Source organism: Brachyistius frenatus, unplaced genomic scaffold (genome assembly GCF_029030835.1).
Source record: "Brachyistius frenatus isolate BFR_SWC_R1_liver_20210118 unplaced genomic scaffold, ASM2903083v1 Contig_2, whole genome shotgun sequence".
NCBI lineage: Eukaryota > Metazoa > Chordata > Actinopteri > Embiotocidae > Brachyistius > Brachyistius frenatus.
The window spans coordinates 7,866,460-7,886,617 of record NW_027210601.1 but is presented as its reverse complement, the minus strand read 5'-3'; the positions used below and the strand labels follow the sequence as shown (position 1 = coordinate 7,886,617).

Here is a 20,158-nt window from a genome sequence, read left to right as displayed (position 1 = left end):
CATAAACAGGTACATGATGGTTTGACGCTGTACCTTTGGATCCGGTTCTGTGATGTCCGAGCTGCTTGTGCAGTACGCGGGGCTGGATCGAGCCAGGGGTGGGCGGGTCACGTAGAACACCTCCCTCGATGAGCGGAGGTCTCGTTCTGCATGACGCCTCATGTTCAGATTGGACGAGAGGGACTCTACAGCTGACACTCCGGTCGTGGGGGACGGCAGGCGAGAGATGTCTATGGAACTACAGATACACCCCAGAGAGAAATATTACAAATGGCTAGTCTCATAAATATGCAATCCTTATTGTTTTGCATTATTCCATTTGATTTTAAATAATGTACATGAACCTTATGAAGAGAAATATAATCATAGGAGTTTGTTATGCCTAAATTAGACTGAACAGTAAAGATCTGATTGGCAAGGAAGTGCGAGGAACTGTAGGCCAGTGGCTCCCAACCTTTTGTGTTCTTTGAGAGGCAATATCTCCACGCAACCTCTCATCTTAGCTTGTTTGGGTTTAAGGTGTGAATAGTTCAATCAAAGAGTGTTTTTCCACTTCAAATTACATTTGAATAATTTAGAGGCCTGCAGGGCTAGGACAAACATATTTCATAGGAAAGAAAGAAGCGAATAAAGGGGAAACGCTAGAAAAATAATCACCACTTGCTTGAATGTGTTTTGCTCTTTTTGTACCTTATTTCCAACCCAGACAGTCATTTTGTGCCTTACTGTTACGGAAAGATAATTTCGACAAGTTGTTATCAGAAATTGATCAGCAAAACTGTGCCTCCTGTAATTGTTTAGTCAGATTTGAAATATTACATTTCAAGTGAAATAATGTAAACAAAGTGGCTCATTTGGTTTTTGAGGATGAACAGGGTAAAATATCTGAAACAACAACAGGAGCATCGTCCTGTTTCTATTCTCATGTTATTGTGAAATGTGACAAGAAACCAAACAATTTCCGCACACTGTCAATCATGTGCACCTGATTTATTTGTTTTTCAGTTTGCAGACCATCAAATTCAATCCAATATTACCTGATGAAGGCCTGAGGACTGAAACACAGAGTACAAGTGAAACAACACTCAGTATTCCTTGGTTTAATCACAGGACTTTTTAATCCTAGCCTCCTGTCGATATGATTTTATGGTATGCAAGAATTACACACGTTTAATTATGTAACTGTTGCGTAATAAAACACGTGGAATGGAAACCCAGTGAGGAGAAGGCATGACTCCATCCTGTCAGTTATAGCGTGACACCTCTGGGATTCGTGCTGGCACGTGCGTCGTTCTTCACGTTGGTTTAATTTCCGAGACGTTTGATCTCCGTTTTCTCAAACCTGCTTGCAGCAAATTTAAGCCATTCTCATTAAATTCCATGTTTACTGCTGCAGATTTGGTCCCCAACAGACAAATATTTAAGGGGCGGGAGGGGGGGGGGGACAAAACAAACGCAAAGTAGGTGCTACAGAGTCCTCTGATATTACTTCAGTTATGTATCTTACTTAAGGAGTTGGTATTTAAACAGGCTGTAATGGAGTAACTGTCTCTTGACAACAGCAGAGTGCTGAAATGAATTAAAACACAGTGGAAAGAGGTTTGGGTGGGAGAGTCTGGGAACAGATGGTGCTGGCACTTACTGATTGATAAAATACTTTAAAAGCCTGAAGAGGTGCATTAGCACTGGCATTATGGGCTCTTAGAAATACACCACGGTTGTTCTGAGCTACTGAACTCTCACTCCTTGTGTATTCTTTGCCTTTCTGTGTGTTACTGCTAATTGCACCCATGTGTCTTTATGGGGGTTAGGTGCATATTTGCAATAATGACCATACACTTTGTCTTGATAGAGCCACATCAGGGATCAGTATGCTCTGGCTTTGTTGCTGAATCCAATGTCAATGTCCAGAAGTAGTAACAGTAAAAATATGAAACAACAGGGAGCCACGGGAAGATACCTGTTTAAGTCACGCATCATAAGGCTTTGGAAGTCGGAGGACATGACACGATTGAAAGATGGGCGGGAGAAGAGTCTGTCCTTGGGCCGGTCAGGCTGGTGATTTGTAGGCATGTGAAGCTGCGGGTTCCTCAAGGCGACGCTGATATCATTCAGCAGCCGTGGTAGGGGTCCAAGTTTGAGGATAGCATCCTACAGGATGGACAGGTTTTCAAAATCAAGAAAATACAAAACTCACATGGCTCTAAACAGGAGTTCCTGAATGAGGACAGTTTAAGAGCAAATTAATTCAATTTCATAATATTCCATTCAGTTTGAAGTTTATTGGAATTCCCTTCCAAACTCAAATTATGCTTTTTTTGTGTGTTTTTTTTCAATACAATTATTCAAGTTAAATATTACCAATTGTAATCCTGTGATTTAAATTCAGTTCTTTGATCATATTTTTCAGGATGATGAATTCAAATTCAAATTCAAATATAAAGATATATATAAATACATACAAATTCATTTTCTCGTGCCAAATATATCCCAGACAAATGTGCCAGGGTCCAAGACTACATTCATAAAAGTCAGTGTCATTTGTGAAACAGAATAGAGCAATGAAAAGCTTTCTGTAAACCTTTGAGGCAATTTAGGACTGAGGATAGAATATTTATAACTTTAATTATATTACGGCTACAGAAAATAATTTATTGAATTAACAGATTAGCAGTGCAAGCACAAGAGTTTGATACTATAAAGCCAGTTACACCTCCGATTTTATGCAGTTCAAATTACATTCATCCTGTGTCTGATGGATATAAAACTGCAGTTCATTATTCTCCAACGCTCCACGGTCTAAATTTTTCAGCCAGAGAGGGAAACCATATTAAATGTTAAATTTAATGGTCCAGTTACTCATCGAGTTATTCCACCTACCTTGCTAAGCTGGCCCATGACTTCCCACAGTAAACTGTGGAGCATGGACAGTTCTCTGCCGAGGTCGATGTAGCCCTCGAACCCTCCAGCGTTTCCTCCGGCGTCCATGTTGGAAATCTCATAGAGAAACTGCTGCATGGATCCCCACTCCATCTCCAGGAACTCATTCATGAAATACATGTACTCCTCCTTGGGTCCAAATCTGTACACATTACAGACAGCAATTACAGGATTTACGAAGATAAAGAAGAAGGTGGACACACGCTGCACTCTATTAATAGATCTCATACAGTTTGCAATGGCAGGAGTTGAACTTTTACATCTTTAAAGTCAATTAAAATCTCCTTTAGCGGGTGTCATAATATTTTCTAAAGGTATTTGGACAGTGATTCCCTTTCTTGTTGATATTTTATCATTCTAATTTCAGTGTGTATGTTTTGTTAAATGTATTATTCATATGTTACATTGAGATGTTTTTCAAGTTCAATGTTCTTGTTTATCTACAGTATGTGTTTTATTTGCATAGATTTTATGTGCAAGATGAACTCAGTTTAGTTTCTAGACTTTGTTGCATTTACAGTTTACCTGCTTAATTTAGCTTGTCTATTTACTAATTATTAATAAAGACACAGTAAAAATTAACCTTACTATTGCCATTAGAGCTTTCATTTGAGCATTTAGCTACCTATTATTTTTTGTTTTAACATGAATTTACAAACTCCTACAAACACATTTACACTTACAGTATATGACGCAGTATTTCAGTCTTCTGTCAGAGAGCTCCAGCTAACATCTCCAAGTGTCACGCTCCAAAACACTCATCATAAACTGGGAAACTAGTGTGCATGTAAAAACACTCAATGTCAAAGTCATGACCTTTGTAACAGTAAGTTGACAAAATGTGCTCAACTGTGGGACAGTTTAGTGGCTTTCAACTGCACCTCTCAGCTGTCATCAGTCAATGTTTGGCTCAGTTGTTTTCACAAAACCAAAGTAAACAACTTTGATCACCTGAAAACAAGTAGGAAAGGTCCAATTCAACCCGGGTCTCTTTTCAAAGAGGGTCTTTGGCGGCAGGCGTGAATGGCCTCTTTGATCTTTCCTAAATTGTCCACTGACTCCTGAAGCTCTAGCTGATGGGCCATCGTTAAAATAATGAATATTTTCGTTATCAGTGAATCTGAGTTATTTTTTTTCATATAAAAATTTGGTCTTTTTTCAGAAACCAGTGGAATACAGTCATTTAAGTTCTAAAAGCCCAACGTGATATCATGGCTTAATTGTTTTGTCAGATTCAAAAGCAAAGAAGTTTAATATGCAACGATGTAAAACAGCTTCTCCAGTGAGAGAGTTTGCTGTTTTTCTCTAAGTTAAATGATTACTTGATAATTAACATAGTGGAAGGTTAATTTCAATAGTAGCCTGCTAGTACTGGACACGAATTCACAGCGTAAACAGATAGGGTCTGGCCTCACCCAGTGCGGGATTATTTCTCGTCGTTGCACCCTAATAAGTGAAAACCTCAATGTGAGCAGAGTGCAACGCCAGGTTGGTAAACGATTGACTAAAATTGTAACAGGCGTGACACCATTAGAGTTGTTATATCAAAAGTTTATCAACTAAATCTTGTAAATCACCACCATGTACTTCCTGCCAAACTTTTAATGTCTTAATCCCAGGAGTCTGTTTAAAACCAAAAGAATTTGTTATAATATTCAACATGTTGGTGAAAATTGAAGGTAGGAACAAATGTGTCGCAGCAGAAAGGCTCAGAGCTCACTGTGGGTGCGTAACAGTTTATACCCCTCGCAGTCAAAGCTGCAAGCCTCTTTTTCCTCTATTTCTTATTCTGTGACATGCATCTCACCTCGCACAGGCGTTGGATGTGTGCAAATCTAAACGCGAATGAGTGTAGCTGGTGTGAGAGGACAGGTGAAGACAGGCACTCACTTGCTGAAGCTGGCCAGGTTCTGCATCACCTTGGCTATGAGTGTGAGCGTGCGGGACGTGCGTTCAGCGGGGTACTCCTGCATTAAGTTGAACAGGGAGGGCGACATGATGGCCGGGCACATGAAGCGGAGAAACAGGGAGGAACTGATGAGGCTGTCAGCGAGATCCTCTCTTCCACGCTCAGCACACCTGGCTCGCCACGAGGCAAAAACTTCCTTCAGCTCCCGGGGAAATATGCTGAAACAAGAATACCAATTTATTGCAACTGTCAAGGAGAACGGCAAGATAAAATGCAGGGGCTTATCCGAAGCCCGCAGAAATTCAAGGTCAGGCGACTGAAACATATGGAAAATTATCAGACCACCATACCCTGCTCAAATGGAGAATGTGTTTATTCAACATTTTTTACACAGTTATAGTTTCAGTGTTATAGTTAGTGATTTTTGTTGAGATATTAAGAGCATGCAAAATCTGCCAATCTGACATTTGTAAAATTGTAAATGCAAAGCTTCTTATTAATTTAAACCAAACTAAAAATGTGTTCTAAAAGTTGTTAAATTTACTATTAAATTCTGTAGTTTCTTTGAATAAATTTACATTATTTGCTTCACTTTATATCTTTTTGACGGTTTGATAAATGTTTGAATAGAATATTTTTCCAGTGTCTTATCTTATTTTTCTGTTTTAGATATTTTTGCAGTTGCAAATCTTGTTTTTCTTTGACCGAGTTTTGCTAAATAATGGTGCTTTCAGGAATTGTGGGAACTCAGAAAGACTCTGAATTTCCTACACTGCACATTTAAGTAACTGAAATGAGCAAAATGGAGTCCAGAGAGGAAGTTATACTCCTCGGGCTGTTTTAGGCCTCAAATGGTACCAATTGATACACATGGAGAGCAGATATACATACATAGTATATACAGTTTTCTGGGGACACAATGTGGGCAAAACTGACCAGAGAGAGTTGATAATCTTGCAGAGTAAGAGCTCGCAGCACATTCGAAGGTTGGCTTGATGGTCAGCGAGGACTGATGGTGGCACGCGCATGGGGTCCACCTCACAGTTCTCCTCAGACTCATATAAGGCTCGAATAAAGTCACCTGAAAGTTGAACATCGCATTGCCATCACATTTCTGAAAAACACATCAATATAAAATTCAGCTCTAAGCTCAGTTAGAGGTGGATCAGAACACAACTGCACATGTGCTGTACCTATTGAATTTACTGAGAATAAAAACTGATCCAAATTATTTTTCTCCTGTACTAAAATTCGGCCATCACAGACAAGAGTAGTTTGAGAAAATGTCACAAATATACATCACAAATGCAGATCAAACAATCTCATCATTAATAATTTCTACTTAATGGCATAGGCTGTTTTTACTACTTACTTACTTTACTTACTTAATTTAGCCTCGTCGAGCATAGTTCATGAAAATATTGGATTTGCTTTGAACTTCAAATTCGCATAATTTCAGAAAATGTTTGGGTAGAAGAGTTTTCTGGACTCAAAACTGATTTGTTTGAGGTTTTCTCTGTGTAGAGATACATGTTGACATAAAAATACAAAAAAAAAAATCTCTATTATCACGGCCTGGTCATATTAAACTTTAAAACAAACTTTGACACATTTCAGCATTAAGCCTTCGTCGGAGAGACAATGAAACGCAGGGATGTGCAGCCTTACCTATAGCATCCTTGAGGTATCTGTGACCTATCAGTTTGAGGTACTCTTCCACTGCCTTCGTAGCGAGTGTGTTCTCCCGAAAGATCAAGTGCTCACGGTCCATGAATCGATCCACCTCACACATCGCCATGTCTGACAGGAACTCCTGAGAGGAGAATACATTTGCAGTTCATTGGAACTCACACAAAGGACAGGGTATTTTTACTGAAAATGTACTGGAATAAAAAAAACAGCAGATCAAACAGAACAGCAAGAAACATGAGAAATTATGTCGGCTGTAACAACATGCTATGAGGTTACACTTGACCCTTTGTTTACCTTTGTCTTCCCCGTGCTTTGAAGGATGTGCACCAGCGCAAACGCCACCTCCTCTTTGCTTTTCACACTCAACAGCGGCTCCAGAACTGCACACAGTGTTCGGTAGTTGTTGGTAATGTACTCGGCAAATTCCTTGTACAGCTCCATTGGAAGGATGTTCATTGTCTGGTAGCGAGACTTGACACGCAGTGAGGCGTTGATCACTTTGCCACTTCCAACACCACCGCTTTTGGACAGAACACTGGACTGTATCACCGGGTACCACTGCTCGACAAACTGCCGGCCCGTGATGCTGGATATGGGGATGCTGACAAGGCCAAGGTATGTGCTTTTTTCCTAGTTTGCCAAAAACACATTATTTTCATTTCATTTATATACTATATATTTTTAGACCAATAAGTGACAGGAAAGACAGAATACATACAGCATTATTGAGCTCACGTAGACAGCGTCTTTACCTTGCGTCTTTTTTTGTCCGTTTCCTTGTAGAGGTGCAAACGAAGGCTACGAATGGTAGGCAAATTGTTGAACTCAAAATGCTCGCCCCAGAAGACGGTGTCGGTTCGGGGTTTGCTGGTGGTGCGTGCATACAGCATGTCGTCCAGACACAGCTCACAATAGTAGCGTTTCTTAGCTGGAAGGTCTCGAGCCTCGATGATCCACAACTTGAGCACATTGTCCACCCGTCTGCTGTTATCCTGAAAGCGAAACGAGGAGTTCTGTTACTGCATTATAACTGTCCTTAATGTTACACCCTCGATTACTTGGGTGTGGATCATAATGAATGAATCAATGGGGGGGAAAAATCAACTGCACTGAATCTACCTTGTTAGGTTTGACAGCTCGTTGCAGATTTTCAATCCATTTGTCTCTTTCTGAAGCTGAACGGCAAGCAAAACATTTTGTCCCTGAATTGGTGGTCACCTGCAGACAAAACTTCCCAATTTAGTGTATTCATGGTCATTAAAATTATTCTGATATGGCTACAACCATCGACTGTATATAAAAATGAACGTAGTCTCCCGGTTTGAAATGAGAAGCCAATGCTGAAGTGCTTTATTGTGCAATACCCCTGATGGCCAAATGTGGCTGGCTTAAAAATTTTTTTTTATAAAAAACCTTGCTCCGGAGACTCCCATTCACAAAATGTCAACTTCTCTCATGAAATACAAAGTGAATACATAGTTTCCAGAAGTCATTACGGTGTCATTTGCTAAAGTCACTTCTTCTGATCCATGTTTTGGTGGTCATTCTGAAAATAATTCCATAAAAAATTAGATATTAGGCCACAAACAGAGGTATGTTTGGGAGAGTGCCCAGTCTCAGTCAGATCTATGATCAAATCTACACCTTGTTCCTCCCCAACTCATCCAAATATTGTCACCTCTGGCTCCAAAAAAACAAGATGGCAACAGCGATTTATTTTCAATTAATACATTTATCTGTAATTTATAAATTGCCCAACCACGGGAAAAATGACCAAAACAATTTCCAATAATCCAAGCTGTTTTTAAATAGCTTGTTTTGTTTTTACCTGTCCAAAACCCACAGATCTTCACTTTCTACAGTTTTATAAACCACACAAAAACAGGAGACAGAGCTACCAAATGTTTCAGTATTTTTGCATGAAGTGTGAAGTGGCTTTGTAGTGGCACCTGAATTGTTACATTAATACAGTTATATAAAAAAAACAAAAATAAATTAATCAGTTGGCTGGCAAAACAATGAAGAAGAAAAGGTTCAAAAGAAAAAAAAAAAGAAACACACCTCAAAGCAGTACTCTTGCCCTAAAATGCTAGAGTGGACAGGTTTGATTATGGCATCTTCATCCAAAACTAGGTCCAAAGCCTCTGCAGCACTGCTAGGAGAAAGTAGGGACTCGTGGGAGTGGGATTCTTTGAAGCTTTGCATCAAGCGTGTCCTAGTGAGAGAAGGAGAAGGAGAAGAAGAAGAAGAAGAAGAAGAAGAAGAAGAAGAAGAAGAAGAAGAAGAAGAAGAAGAAGAAGAAGAAGAAGAAGAAGAAGAAGAAGAAGAGAAGAGATAAACTCACATTCATTATTCAGATATGATTATATTGGTGTTTTCATATAATACATGAGTCACTGCAGCTCAAATAGCCTTGTGTTCCTGCTCCTGCAATTTCAGTATGATTTTTGAGGTCTGATCCTTTTATAATGAATTTTTTTTTTTTTTTTTTTAAACATTAAAACCGCCAGATTTTCCATTCTTTTGTTTGCAGGTTGGTCTGTTGACTCGGCTCATGTGACTCATGGTGTATGTTAGGAAATAGCCCACAGTGGCTCATATTGTGGTGATGTTTGGAAATGCAATTCTTTAATTTCCTATGACTACGTAAGAATAAAAAAAATATTAAAAAAAAAAAGCCAACGCAATGTTGGTATTGCCAACTGTGGGGCGAAAATGTAAACGAAGATAAGCAGCTGAGCACTTTCAGTGTGATAAAACACTCCCGGGTAGTTATAAAAACGGAGGGAAGACGGGAAGGGGAATTATGTCCCAATCATTGAGTGACCTTTGGAAGAGGGCAGCTCTGTCAAGGAAAGTGGTGGAATTGGAGGCAGAAAGGTGAACCGAGGCTGTACTTGAGGCTAAGTAAGGTCAGCATGTCACAAGAAAAAAATGTGCCAAGGAAAACTATTTTGTTGCTCAGAGTAGTGGAAAAAGGAGGAAAACTAAATTAAACATATTATTGGCACCATCTCAGCCAGTGAGTGTCTGCCCTTTAGGTTCAGCTGTAGCTTTTCAAGCGAAGGTGAAGTTAATAGAGATTGAATGTGAACCAGAGAATTGATTTTCTGGCAGACAGAGATATGAGATACGGAGGGCAAAGTTCCCGTTCTATAGCAAAACATAAAATTATTAAACTATCAGTTTGGAAAATATGATTCTTCTCTATTTTGTCAAGTGTTAGATGCTAATCAGAAGTGATTTGCCTAGCTTAACATTAGGAGTGGAATCAGCAGTAAGGGCATACAAATATATTTCACAAAATGTCATAACTATTCCTGAAATGTTGTGAATCTACCTTTGGAAAAGATTAAATTGAAAATGTGAAGTCAGCGAGATGTAACTGGTTAAATATAAATAATACAAATAAAGAGCCACAACCAACTGCTGTTTAACTATTAGTTTGGATACTTGAAACTGAGGGGAAAGCTTCTCTGTCCAAAGCAGTGGTGGAAAGTAACTAAGTACATATACTCAAGCTCTGCACTCAAGTGCAATTTAAAGGTACTCTTACTTTATTTGTTTATTTTAAATTTGATGCTACTTTATACTTCCACTTCACTATATTTCAAAGAATCTTTTTTTACTTTCGACTCTACTACATTTGTGACGATGAGTTATTTTTCAGAAGATTGGGCACAATGGATAAATTAACAAGCTTTTAAAATACAACATATTGTTAAAGATTAAAACCATGGTTTGCAACATTTTGGGCTTTTGATGTGACATTTCAGATGATTATGAGTTGTTAACAGCTCCACCAAACACAGATTTTTTTTTTCCCTCTAAACTTACCACATGTTAAAAGGAGCCAATATCTCACCAAAAATGAAAGATTAGAGAAAAAGTACAAAAGCGGAAAACAGATTTATGTATCAGAACTTTGTTTATTCTTCTTTCTTCTCCCACTAATCATCTGACAACCCCTCAGATTTATCTGCTGTTCCTGTATATAAAACTGGATATAAATTAGTATTTAAATATACAAGTAGTTGCGGTATTGGTACTTATACTTGAGTACAGGATATGAGTACTTCTTCCATCACTGGTCTAAAGTAACTCCCCCTCCAAACCCTCCCGAACAGATATTCTAAAGCTCACACATTAACAATTTATTCCATATTTTGTTTGTTTAATCAACACAAAAAAAACAAAAACAAATTGATAATAGGACAAGTTTAAGTTTGAGGGAGAGGTCATCATAGGCAGCTTGAAGTTAACTGCATGAAGCTACTGTAACTGTTTCTGCCTATCTCCAGCTTGTATGCCAAGCACAGCTAATCCACTGCTGGTTCAGCCTTCATACCATTCAGACCTGAGAATAGTATCAATATCTAACTCTCAGTTAGAAAGTGAACAGGAGAATGCAATGCTTTGTGACACTATCTTTAAAGAATAATGATTTGAGAATGTGGAGTACGTATTGCATCAAATAGCTGGAGCTGCATCACCGGCTTTAAACATGGGAGAGAAAATGAGGGGACTGTGGGGTGATAGAAACGAGAAAAAAGCAGTAGCTTTGAAGAAACACCTGATAATTATGCAGGAAATGGGGTGCCCTGATTTAAGGTCAGATTTAATGTTGATCAGAGGTGCAGTGAATCGTCTAGTTTGAGGAGCTGACTGTGTCATCGCAGAAAGCAGCACTTGACAAATGCTTTGGTAAACCAACTTGGCAGCAGAGGAAGAGCAGCTGCGCTGGAAAGCTAGGGTGTGAAGTTGGATGCCGTGGGTTTAAAGCAAAGTCAACTTAACATTACTGTGAATTAAGCGTGTGGGCAGAACTGGAAGCAGGCTGTGAAGGCAGCTGTCTGAGGCAGCGGTGCACGGCTGCGGTTGGAGGAGAAAGCTAGCTGACTGAGGCAGAATCAGTTTAACCCCAACACCATTAAGCCTTCCCCCACCACCACCGTCAGTCAGTGCTGCCTCCACTGAACCCCTTGGGTTAATATATAATTCCTTTTGACATTTGAATTGGGCTTCTGCATTGAAGCTCACCCTGCATTTCAGAACAAAGGATTTTTACATCCTCCGCTAAACGTCCTTATCTCTGAGCATCGGACATCCACACCTGCCCTAAAAATGTCTATTATGCATCTCCGCTGGCGAGAGAAAAATGTGTACTGTCAGCATTACATTTTTACTTCCTCCCTCTCTACATCTTTGTATTTCCCATATGTGCATCGTGACTGGATTGTGTGAGGACTGCATAAAATTTTGATCACAATGCAAGCAAGATTCCACCGGGACGTGACCTCACTTCAAAATACAAAACAATGAAAAGCTGTCATGAGAGCTTCTGGAGCTGCAAGTTATTGCTTCCTGACGTGATCGGAAGGTAGAAATCACACAGATGTGACAAGTGGAAGAACAATCTAGCGATTCCTCTGCAATTGAAATTAATATCCTCGACCAACACTGCACTAGCTTTAACAAGTCTTCCTATTTTTGCAATATTCAGAATGTCTAAACAGATTTATTTAAAAAGAAAAAAATGTGAGCCCAGTTGGATGTTTGTCAGGTCAAAATGTTTAAAAAGGGTTACTTCATTCATATAACAATAGGCTGAGCTGCAACCTCCTGAGGGCGATAATCATCTGAAATAATTCACATAAATGAAAACTTGATAAAAAATACATGACTCCAGAGAGGAAAAGAGCTTATTTAAATAAATGTGCATATAATTATTCTCCTACTGTTTAATCTATTTTGTAGACATAAAATGAACCAACCTTTTTCATGTAGTGATAATTCATTCTCCACATTCAATAGAATTTAATGAGTCTAATCTTTTTCATTTATTTTCTGTTTGTTTGTAAGTTCTGACAGCACCATATGAAGGCAAAAACCTGAAAACGTGAAACATGGCTAAATTTTATGTTGTGTAAACAAAGTGGTCTGCAGCACGAGCCAATGCCACTTCATACTATGTAAAACAGCCAGGTTAGCTGCCAAGTTAGCAAGTTAGTTAAATGAGTGATATGAAACAAGGCATCACTAAAGACGATGCCCTTCAATCAGCCAGGCTTTGCTTCCATTAAAGTGGTTGATAAGGAACGGTCAGAGTGAAGGATGTCATGTGAGCTCCTCAGATTCCCCCTAAATCTGTGTGACCTTTTTCTAAACAGGCAGCTGCTGGTTTTGCTCTTAAAAAAAAAGCAGTGTGTTGGATTTAGTGGCATCTATTGATGAGGTTGCATATTGAAACCAACTGAATATCCCATTGCCTCACTCTCCTCTTGCAAGCGTGTAAGAAGATCTACGGAGGCCACGAAACTTGAGAAAGATGCAAAAGACTTTCTACAATTTTTAGTTTCCGGTGGTTACACACTAATGAAAAAATAATTATTAATAATGTATTCTATTTGTGCCAACAGATCTGCCTAATCCCTACACACAGCCTTTAAGACAACTCCTTTAAAGACACTAAGATTAGGTGTCATGACTGAGACACTTATGACGTGCGCATTAGTAATATCCATCTTAATTTTTCTACCAGTTGCTCACATTTTGGCTTCATACCACACCAAGTGAGGCTTTAACAGCAAAACCTCAGACTGTAGTGAAATGACGGTTCAGCTTGTCAGTCAGCTTGCCCGATAGTAAGAGGCAGCCTTGAAGCAGGGTAGTGACGTTATCAATGTTCTACTAATGGCTCGAAGAGAAATGCAGCCTTCAGCAGCAAAGGTGAGAGGTTTTCATCCAGAAGCACTTGTGGCATAAAGTAGTCACAGACAACCCACCAAAATAACACGCAGTGCACAAAAGCAGGTTGTCAGCCATCCAGGCAAGAACAGATTTGATTGTTGATGGTTGAGTAGTGCCCAAAGCTCAACTCTGCTCCCAATTTAAGTGTATAAATAGATTTATTTAAGTTACATGTACTGCATCCATCACCTTTATGACGACTGGGGGGCAGTTCATGAAGGGGGTGACCTCATGGTTCACAAAGTTTCCAATTCAACTCCAGCAGGGGATGTTTGCTAAATGTCATACTCATATCTCTCTCTCACAATGTTTCCTGTGAGGCGCTACACCGCCAGCTGGCTATAAGGCTAAATGCCAAAAGAAAAAGATATTAAAAAATGTTCAGGGCCTTGACTTCTTCCTACGTGCACATCGTGTATTCTCCCAGGATTTTTACAGATTTCTTCTGGGTATTTTACCTTCCTCCCACATTCTAATCCATGTTGTGATCATGGTATTTTTTTTGTCATGACTGCATGATCTCACACAATGTCACAACACAAACTATAACATAAGAGCACTGAGATTGCCTCATGTCTATAGATTATAGATTCCCATATCAAAATTCTCTATCACATTGAAACCCAGGCCTCCCCAGCTTTTTAACAACATGAATACACGATGAATTGTGCTCACCAAAACACTTTTGTAATAAATTAGAAATTTGGAAGGGTGTTTTCCTTGTTGTCACCGAGACAGCTGCCTATTGATAATCATTTACAATTAAATGCAACGAACAAAATATTGACCAGGAAATATATGAATCCATCAATATTTACCTTTCTTGGTCAGCACTCCGAAACCGGGGCAAAATCATCTGTCTGAAGCTGCTGGTCCGGTCTAGTTTGGGCTGACTTTTTGCCCTCTTGATGGAACCCTTCAACCTTCGATTTAGAAAACTCTGAACATAACAAACAAACAAACACAAAATTGCAGTTCATATGGGCAGCGCAGTTCTAGGAGCATTGCATTGACTTTGTCGATTAGCAGTTGACAGCGGGGCCGAGAAAAATATTTTCTATGTAAACAGAAAGCTTACATCATCCACCGTGTCTGCCACGCATGACTTTACTCACCGGCTGCCTGAAGGGCTGTGGGGTCGCATTGGGAGGGGTCTCCATGCTTGACTGTCTTACAGAGGCAAAACTTGCCCTGCGAGATTGGTCTGAGGAAATGGTAACAAAAGTAAGCAACAAGGAAAAAGTGATAAATTAATGACAAACACATACATTTAAATTTATTATAGTTGGAAGTTTTAACTGCATCATTAGGATCTTAAATACCAAATGGAGACATTAGGGTTTTGTACAAGTGTGAACTGTGCAAAATGGCAACAGAATTTGGCTTATATCTGCTGAGTTATCGCCATTTAAATTTATCGTGTAGCTGTAAGGCTAAATATTGAAATATTGCTTGAGTCAATTTAGTAGTAATTTCACATTACATTCAAGAATTGTGACAACAGACGTCAAATTGAAATTTGGCTGCTATGAGATTATTTCATTATTATTTCATTATACTATGTGACGTTTATGTCTGTAAGGAAATGAATGACATCTTTTCTCATCTCAATTATATCTCATCCAGACAGGAATATCAAATAAATGATTTGGCCTAAACAAATTTAATCTGTAAAAATGCAATTACAAAGTGTTCTGACCTTTTTGTGGCATTTTTAAACAACATGATGTCATGAACAGAATTATATAAATGTTCCAACTGGTCAGGAATTTGATTCTGTAATAGCAAAAATAAATTAATTGTTTGAGGTTAGCACTAAATTATCACTTAAAAATATGATCTTAAAGAGTTAATAACACATTTAATTTTCCTTAAATTAAACACAACATCTCATTACATTTTGACATGTTATTGCTCATCCTACTCATTGCTTGTGTTATTTCCTTGCAGTTGCTGCTTCGGTCAAGGGAACGGCATCAGAAAACATGACAGGGCACACACTTTCACAAGATACCAGCACAGTGAAGCTTAAGCTGAAGAACAACATGAACAGGAACATACAGTTACAGCCCCCTTCGCTTCCCCCCCCCAAAAAAGACACAAAGAACACTGCACAAGTCAGAAAGAAACATTTATGTTGTCGACAAAAACAGCTATTTATCGTCAGCTGCCACCGGAAAACTTTTTTGTATCCAAGGCCAGTGGAAAATGACGCAAAAACCTGAGAACTATATTGGAAGGAAGACTCACAATGTAATGAGTCATCTTGAAACCTGTGGTCTAGTCTGACTTTAGACTAGTGCAAACTCTTAAACAGGGTGATGGATCTATAAAAGTATGAGCAACTATCTTTAGGGAATCGCATTTGATGCTTTCTCTACACTTACTGTGTTTACCAAGAAAGATGAAGTCAATGCGCAGGAGCGTGAGCATCCTCCGGTGTGAATACTGTTCAATAACCCTCTCCATACAAATAACAGAAAAGTAAGAAAGCTTTAATTAACCACAAAATGAAGGAATATACTTTATGTACTCCTGTCACCAAATTTAAAGGAAGATTTTATGTTTAGGTTATGCGTTTTCTTGCAGTTACTCTTGCAGATATAACTTTGATATCTGTCAGTTAGATATAAAGCAACGACCGGCAGCAAGTTAGCGTTAGTTTAGCTCGAAGACTGGAAACAGGGAAACTGCGACCCTGACTCAGTCCAAAAGGGAACCAATGTCAGTCCGCAGCTATTAAGTAGTCTGGCACATAACCCGAGGTAAAACCACGACTTGCCGTTTTTTTCACTTGAACGTTTTGCGGATTGAACAAACAAAGATATACTTTGTTAATCCGTGAGCTTTAAAGGTGCTTGAAGGCAGGTTATTGTTCGCTTTGGACAGAGTTAGGCGAGCCAGTTCCGCCTGTTTCCATTGAGCCAAGCTAAAGCTAACCAGCTCCTGGCTGTTGCTTTATGTTTAATTACCAGATGTGCATGGTAAGATATCTACAAGAAATCAAATGGTCATATTTCCCAGATTGTCAAACTACCGCGAAAAGAGGCTGCTTCTGGAAGCTTTACTTGCTGTACGGACATTGTGGAACACAAAGTTTACTTACTCCCTCCTCATACCTGTGAGAATGAGGTTTTCCTCCAGAAAGACTATCCTATTTCCAGCTACACACAGTTCAGCCTTTGTAATAAAACATCAATACGAGGGGGAAAGAACCATGTCAGAAGGTACACTGTGGTCCTTACTAAGATGTTCTTTAAACTCAGGTTAAGCAATAAAGTCACATTCTGTTCTATATTTTTGCCTCTTTTTTTTTTAAGCTGGTTGTGCAAACAGCAATAACCTCCAAACGTGTGATCTCTCCGAGCTCATTGAACGTGCAATAAAATCCCACTGATCTATCCATAGGTTGGTTTTCTGAAAAGCTACAAATGTGATCTTGTTTTATGATGATATTTGCTCTGCTCCGTTCTATTTCTGCCAGTAATTTATCTGTTGGGGCAATTTTTTTTTTTTTTTTTTTTTTTTTTTTTAGAAATCACCCATTACCCTGCGGAGCTGTTTTTCCCTTTGCAACAGAGAATCAATGATTTCCTCGTACCAAAAGCCTGTAAATAGGCTACTCTCCAGTTTCTATTCTGAATCCCAGATAATTGTTTGGTATCCATGGAAACAACTCCAAGGGCTTCTACTTGAACTGTGGAAGATATTGGCAAACGACCGCACAATAAAAATGATGAGAAAAAAAACACAAAAAAAACACGAAGTAACATGCTGCACAGCTCTGCGTTTCTGCTGACAGACATGCGAGTGATCAGCTGCCCACGAGGGGGAATCTTCCTCAACTGGAGGAAATATTTCGGTCCCTTTTGTGTTTCATGTGGGGCTGAATTGTAACACTCACACTTCTCAAAGGCAGAGCTAAAGCAAATTGATCATATGTCCCCCCCCCCCCCCCCCCGAATGAGGAATATTTAGTGTATTTCCACCTGCCACTAAAGCGGTCACCTGCAACATGCGGTGATCTAAGTAAACGTGACACATTCGAACACATGGATGTGTTCACATGGGCTATTCTGAATGTAAATTGCTGTCAGGACGGAGCGTGTGGGCGGCAACAGCCTCTAGCTAACTGTGATACAGAGGGAGAGAAAGACAGAAAGAGGAAGACTGTGAGTGGGTGTTGGAGAAACATACTCAACCTTTAGCACATATACATATATATATCTATGCCTTTTTAAGACATATTTGGAAACTTTGTTAAAAAAAAAAAAAAAAAAACTGAATAACATCATTACCCTTTTCACAGGATGCTTATTTTCTGTTAAAGTCAAATCGAAAGATGCAGTGTAAAGATGTGCCATCTCTCAAACAAAGTGATCACAACATAAGCAGCCTTATCAATACAAACCAGAAAGTCAAATTTTAATAACCGTGAACTCTCACTGCAGATATTTTCCACATAATGTGCCAACGTTAACTCTCCACTGAGCCGAAAGCACACAATCATCAAACAATTATTACCATACCGTTAATCCACTGGATCGCTTTCTGCATCTGCAGCGACCTTATTAGGCTGACTGGTATCCAACATGATGAGACTGATTTGCATTAAAGACATTTTCTTCGGCAATGCCATGAAACAATTCAGTGTTCCTGATACCAGTTAAATTAATTCCGTACAGCAGCGCAAGCACACTAATCCCAGGTCTAATGGTACCATACATAATAGGACAACACTTTCAAAATGTTGGTTAACAAGCTGCACTTAGCTGCAGCGGTGCTAAATGCTAACACCAGCGTGCCCTCGCAGTGCGAACCCATTGTTTAGTGAGGCTCATGAGTTTTGCAGGTACTTGGTCACCAGTATTGGCCTGATGATAGCACTCAGATGAAAAGTCACTGGACTGCTAAAGTAATTACAATTCACCCTGACTGGAACATGAATGTCTGCAGCAAATTTCAGGGCAATAACTCCCATCGATGTTTCTCTCAGAACCGCAAATGTCAAATGCAGAAACGAGAGAAAGTCAGAGGATCACCAAAGTGAACCACAGGAATTATCATCTGTGGACCACGCAGTGTTGAAGGAAGTACTCATGTCCTTTACTCCAGTAGTACTAATTGTGAAAATTGTGCATTGAAAACGTTACTATTACATAGCAATATGTTGTTATTATTATTGTTGTATTATCCTTCAAATTTAAGTATCAAAAATAAAAGTACACCATGCAGTAAATGCTCCCTGTCAATGTTTTATTGCTATATGTCATATTTTTTGATAATTACTGTTGCATTAATGTACATTTTACTGCTGTAGATATTCTATGTTGGGCTAATTAATCTACTTTACATATTGTTGGGTAGTTTAATCTAATACAATAAAACCATCATGTTTGTAGCGTCACTGTCCAGTAAGAAACCACAAATCACTGAAACAGCAACAAGCTCAGAAACTGACAGTCCTGTAGATTTAAGACATTTTCCAATTAATCCAAGAGGATTTTTAAATAGTTTATATATTGGCAAATTTTCGAAACCCATCAAGGAGCATTTATTCCTTCATCTTAACAGGAAATTAACAATCAAAATGTCCAAATTTGAATTTGTACTTAAATACAGTACTTGAGGCAATGTATTTAGTTACATTTCACCACTGGCACCACAAATGCACATAGCAATCCCTGTAATAGTTGTTGAGATACTTCGATCTCAAAGCAGCAGATCAGCTTGACAACCGACAACAAACTGTCACTCTTTCATAGTCATGCCGCTAGCATGACTTGTGTGCTGAACAGGTATGAGATTGCGATTCTGTATGAGCAGATAACCAGAGATGAGGTACTCAATCAATATCAAGAGAGAAAACTTGAATCTTTAACTATATTAATACCTTCAGTATTGCCTGTTCACTGGCTTGGAGTTGCTTTTTTTTTTTTTGTATCAGAAAGCAAGTCCCAAGATGCAATGTGAACAGGTTTTCACACATAATATAAAAGCTGTTAACAGTCCCTCAGTTTCATTTGTTCAGAATGTTATTTTGGAGCATGTGTCCTCTGAGATGCAACTATGACTCAAAAAAATAAAACTGTGGCCCAAATTCCCACAGACAATACTCCTGGAATAATATATAGGTTTCAAGGTGGTTCAGCTGAATATAAACACAATGCAGAAAATACACTGTGCATTGTGGTATTTAAAAAAGTAAAATCAAATCACTACATTTAATGATGACTTACTTTTTGTTATGAACATTAAAGAATTAACATATGTACCAGCTAAGTTTAGAATTATGCCACTATGGATGTTTTTTTCTAATATCACTCTGCATCTCAATCACATATTTATAATGAGAAATAAAAGCATCTGTGAGCATTTTCACTCAGGATGAAAAACTATATGATGAGTGTTGTTTCACAATCGTCATATTCAGATTGTTTTATGCTGTTTCAGTGTTATGAGCGTGACAAAATCATGTGTTTACATTTTTCAATTTGCTGCATTGAGGGTGGCAGCTGACCGTCCTGAGAAAAACATTTGGTTTTGTTGTGACAAACCATAATGTTTATAGTGGTTTGACTTGGAGCGACAGTGTTTCCAGTAACCAATCACACACATAGTATCTAGTTACGTCTGGTCTGGAGCATCTGACAACGCAGAGCCTCTAGTGACTCACAGACAGGCCGGCTGGGGCAGATGTCGCATTCATGTCATATGGAAGACTCCGTAATTGCCATATTCCAACTAGTAAATACTATTCACGTCAACAACCAACCGGTAATTAGGGCATGGGAATTTGCACTCTTTCCGACAGCTTCAAATGTCCATAATGTACGTCAACATGTGAAGGTAGCCGAACTAAACATG

At 38.9% G+C, this 20,158-nt stretch overlaps 2 protein-coding genes across 5 annotated transcripts in view; both read right to left on the bottom strand.

Annotated features, from left to right (window-relative positions):
- LOC138620573 (leucine-rich repeat and immunoglobulin-like domain-containing nogo receptor-interacting protein 1) overlaps positions 1-20,158 on the bottom strand; it is a 291,009-nt gene that overhangs the window by 241,916 nt on the left and 28,935 nt on the right. The gene's annotated exons all lie outside the window — the stretch shown is intronic.
- LOC138620534 (ras/Rap GTPase-activating protein SynGAP-like) overlaps positions 1-20,158 on the bottom strand; it is a 43,825-nt gene that overhangs the window by 14,808 nt on the left and 8,859 nt on the right. For 3 of the 4 annotated variants that reach the window (XM_069697838.1, XM_069697847.1, XM_069697820.1), the window contains 12 exons: positions 14,407-14,495; positions 14,110-14,231; positions 8,603-8,756; positions 7,661-7,759; positions 7,294-7,554; positions 6,836-7,171; positions 6,518-6,662; positions 5,786-5,930; positions 4,831-5,067; positions 2,881-3,082; positions 1,961-2,151; positions 34-238 (listed from right to left, as the gene is read on the bottom strand). In XM_069697838.1, the coding sequence (XP_069553939.1) occupies positions 34-238; positions 1,961-2,151; positions 2,881-3,082; positions 4,831-5,067; positions 5,786-5,930; positions 6,518-6,662; positions 6,836-7,171; positions 7,294-7,554; positions 7,661-7,759; positions 8,603-8,756; positions 14,110-14,231; positions 14,407-14,495 (2,186 nt within the window). The remainder of the gene's footprint in view (positions 1-33; positions 239-1,960; positions 2,152-2,880; positions 3,083-4,830; positions 5,068-5,785; positions 5,931-6,517; positions 6,663-6,835; positions 7,172-7,293; positions 7,555-7,660; positions 7,760-8,602; positions 8,757-14,109; positions 14,232-14,406; positions 14,496-20,158) is intronic. The other variant, XM_069697829.1, reaches the window with a different exon arrangement.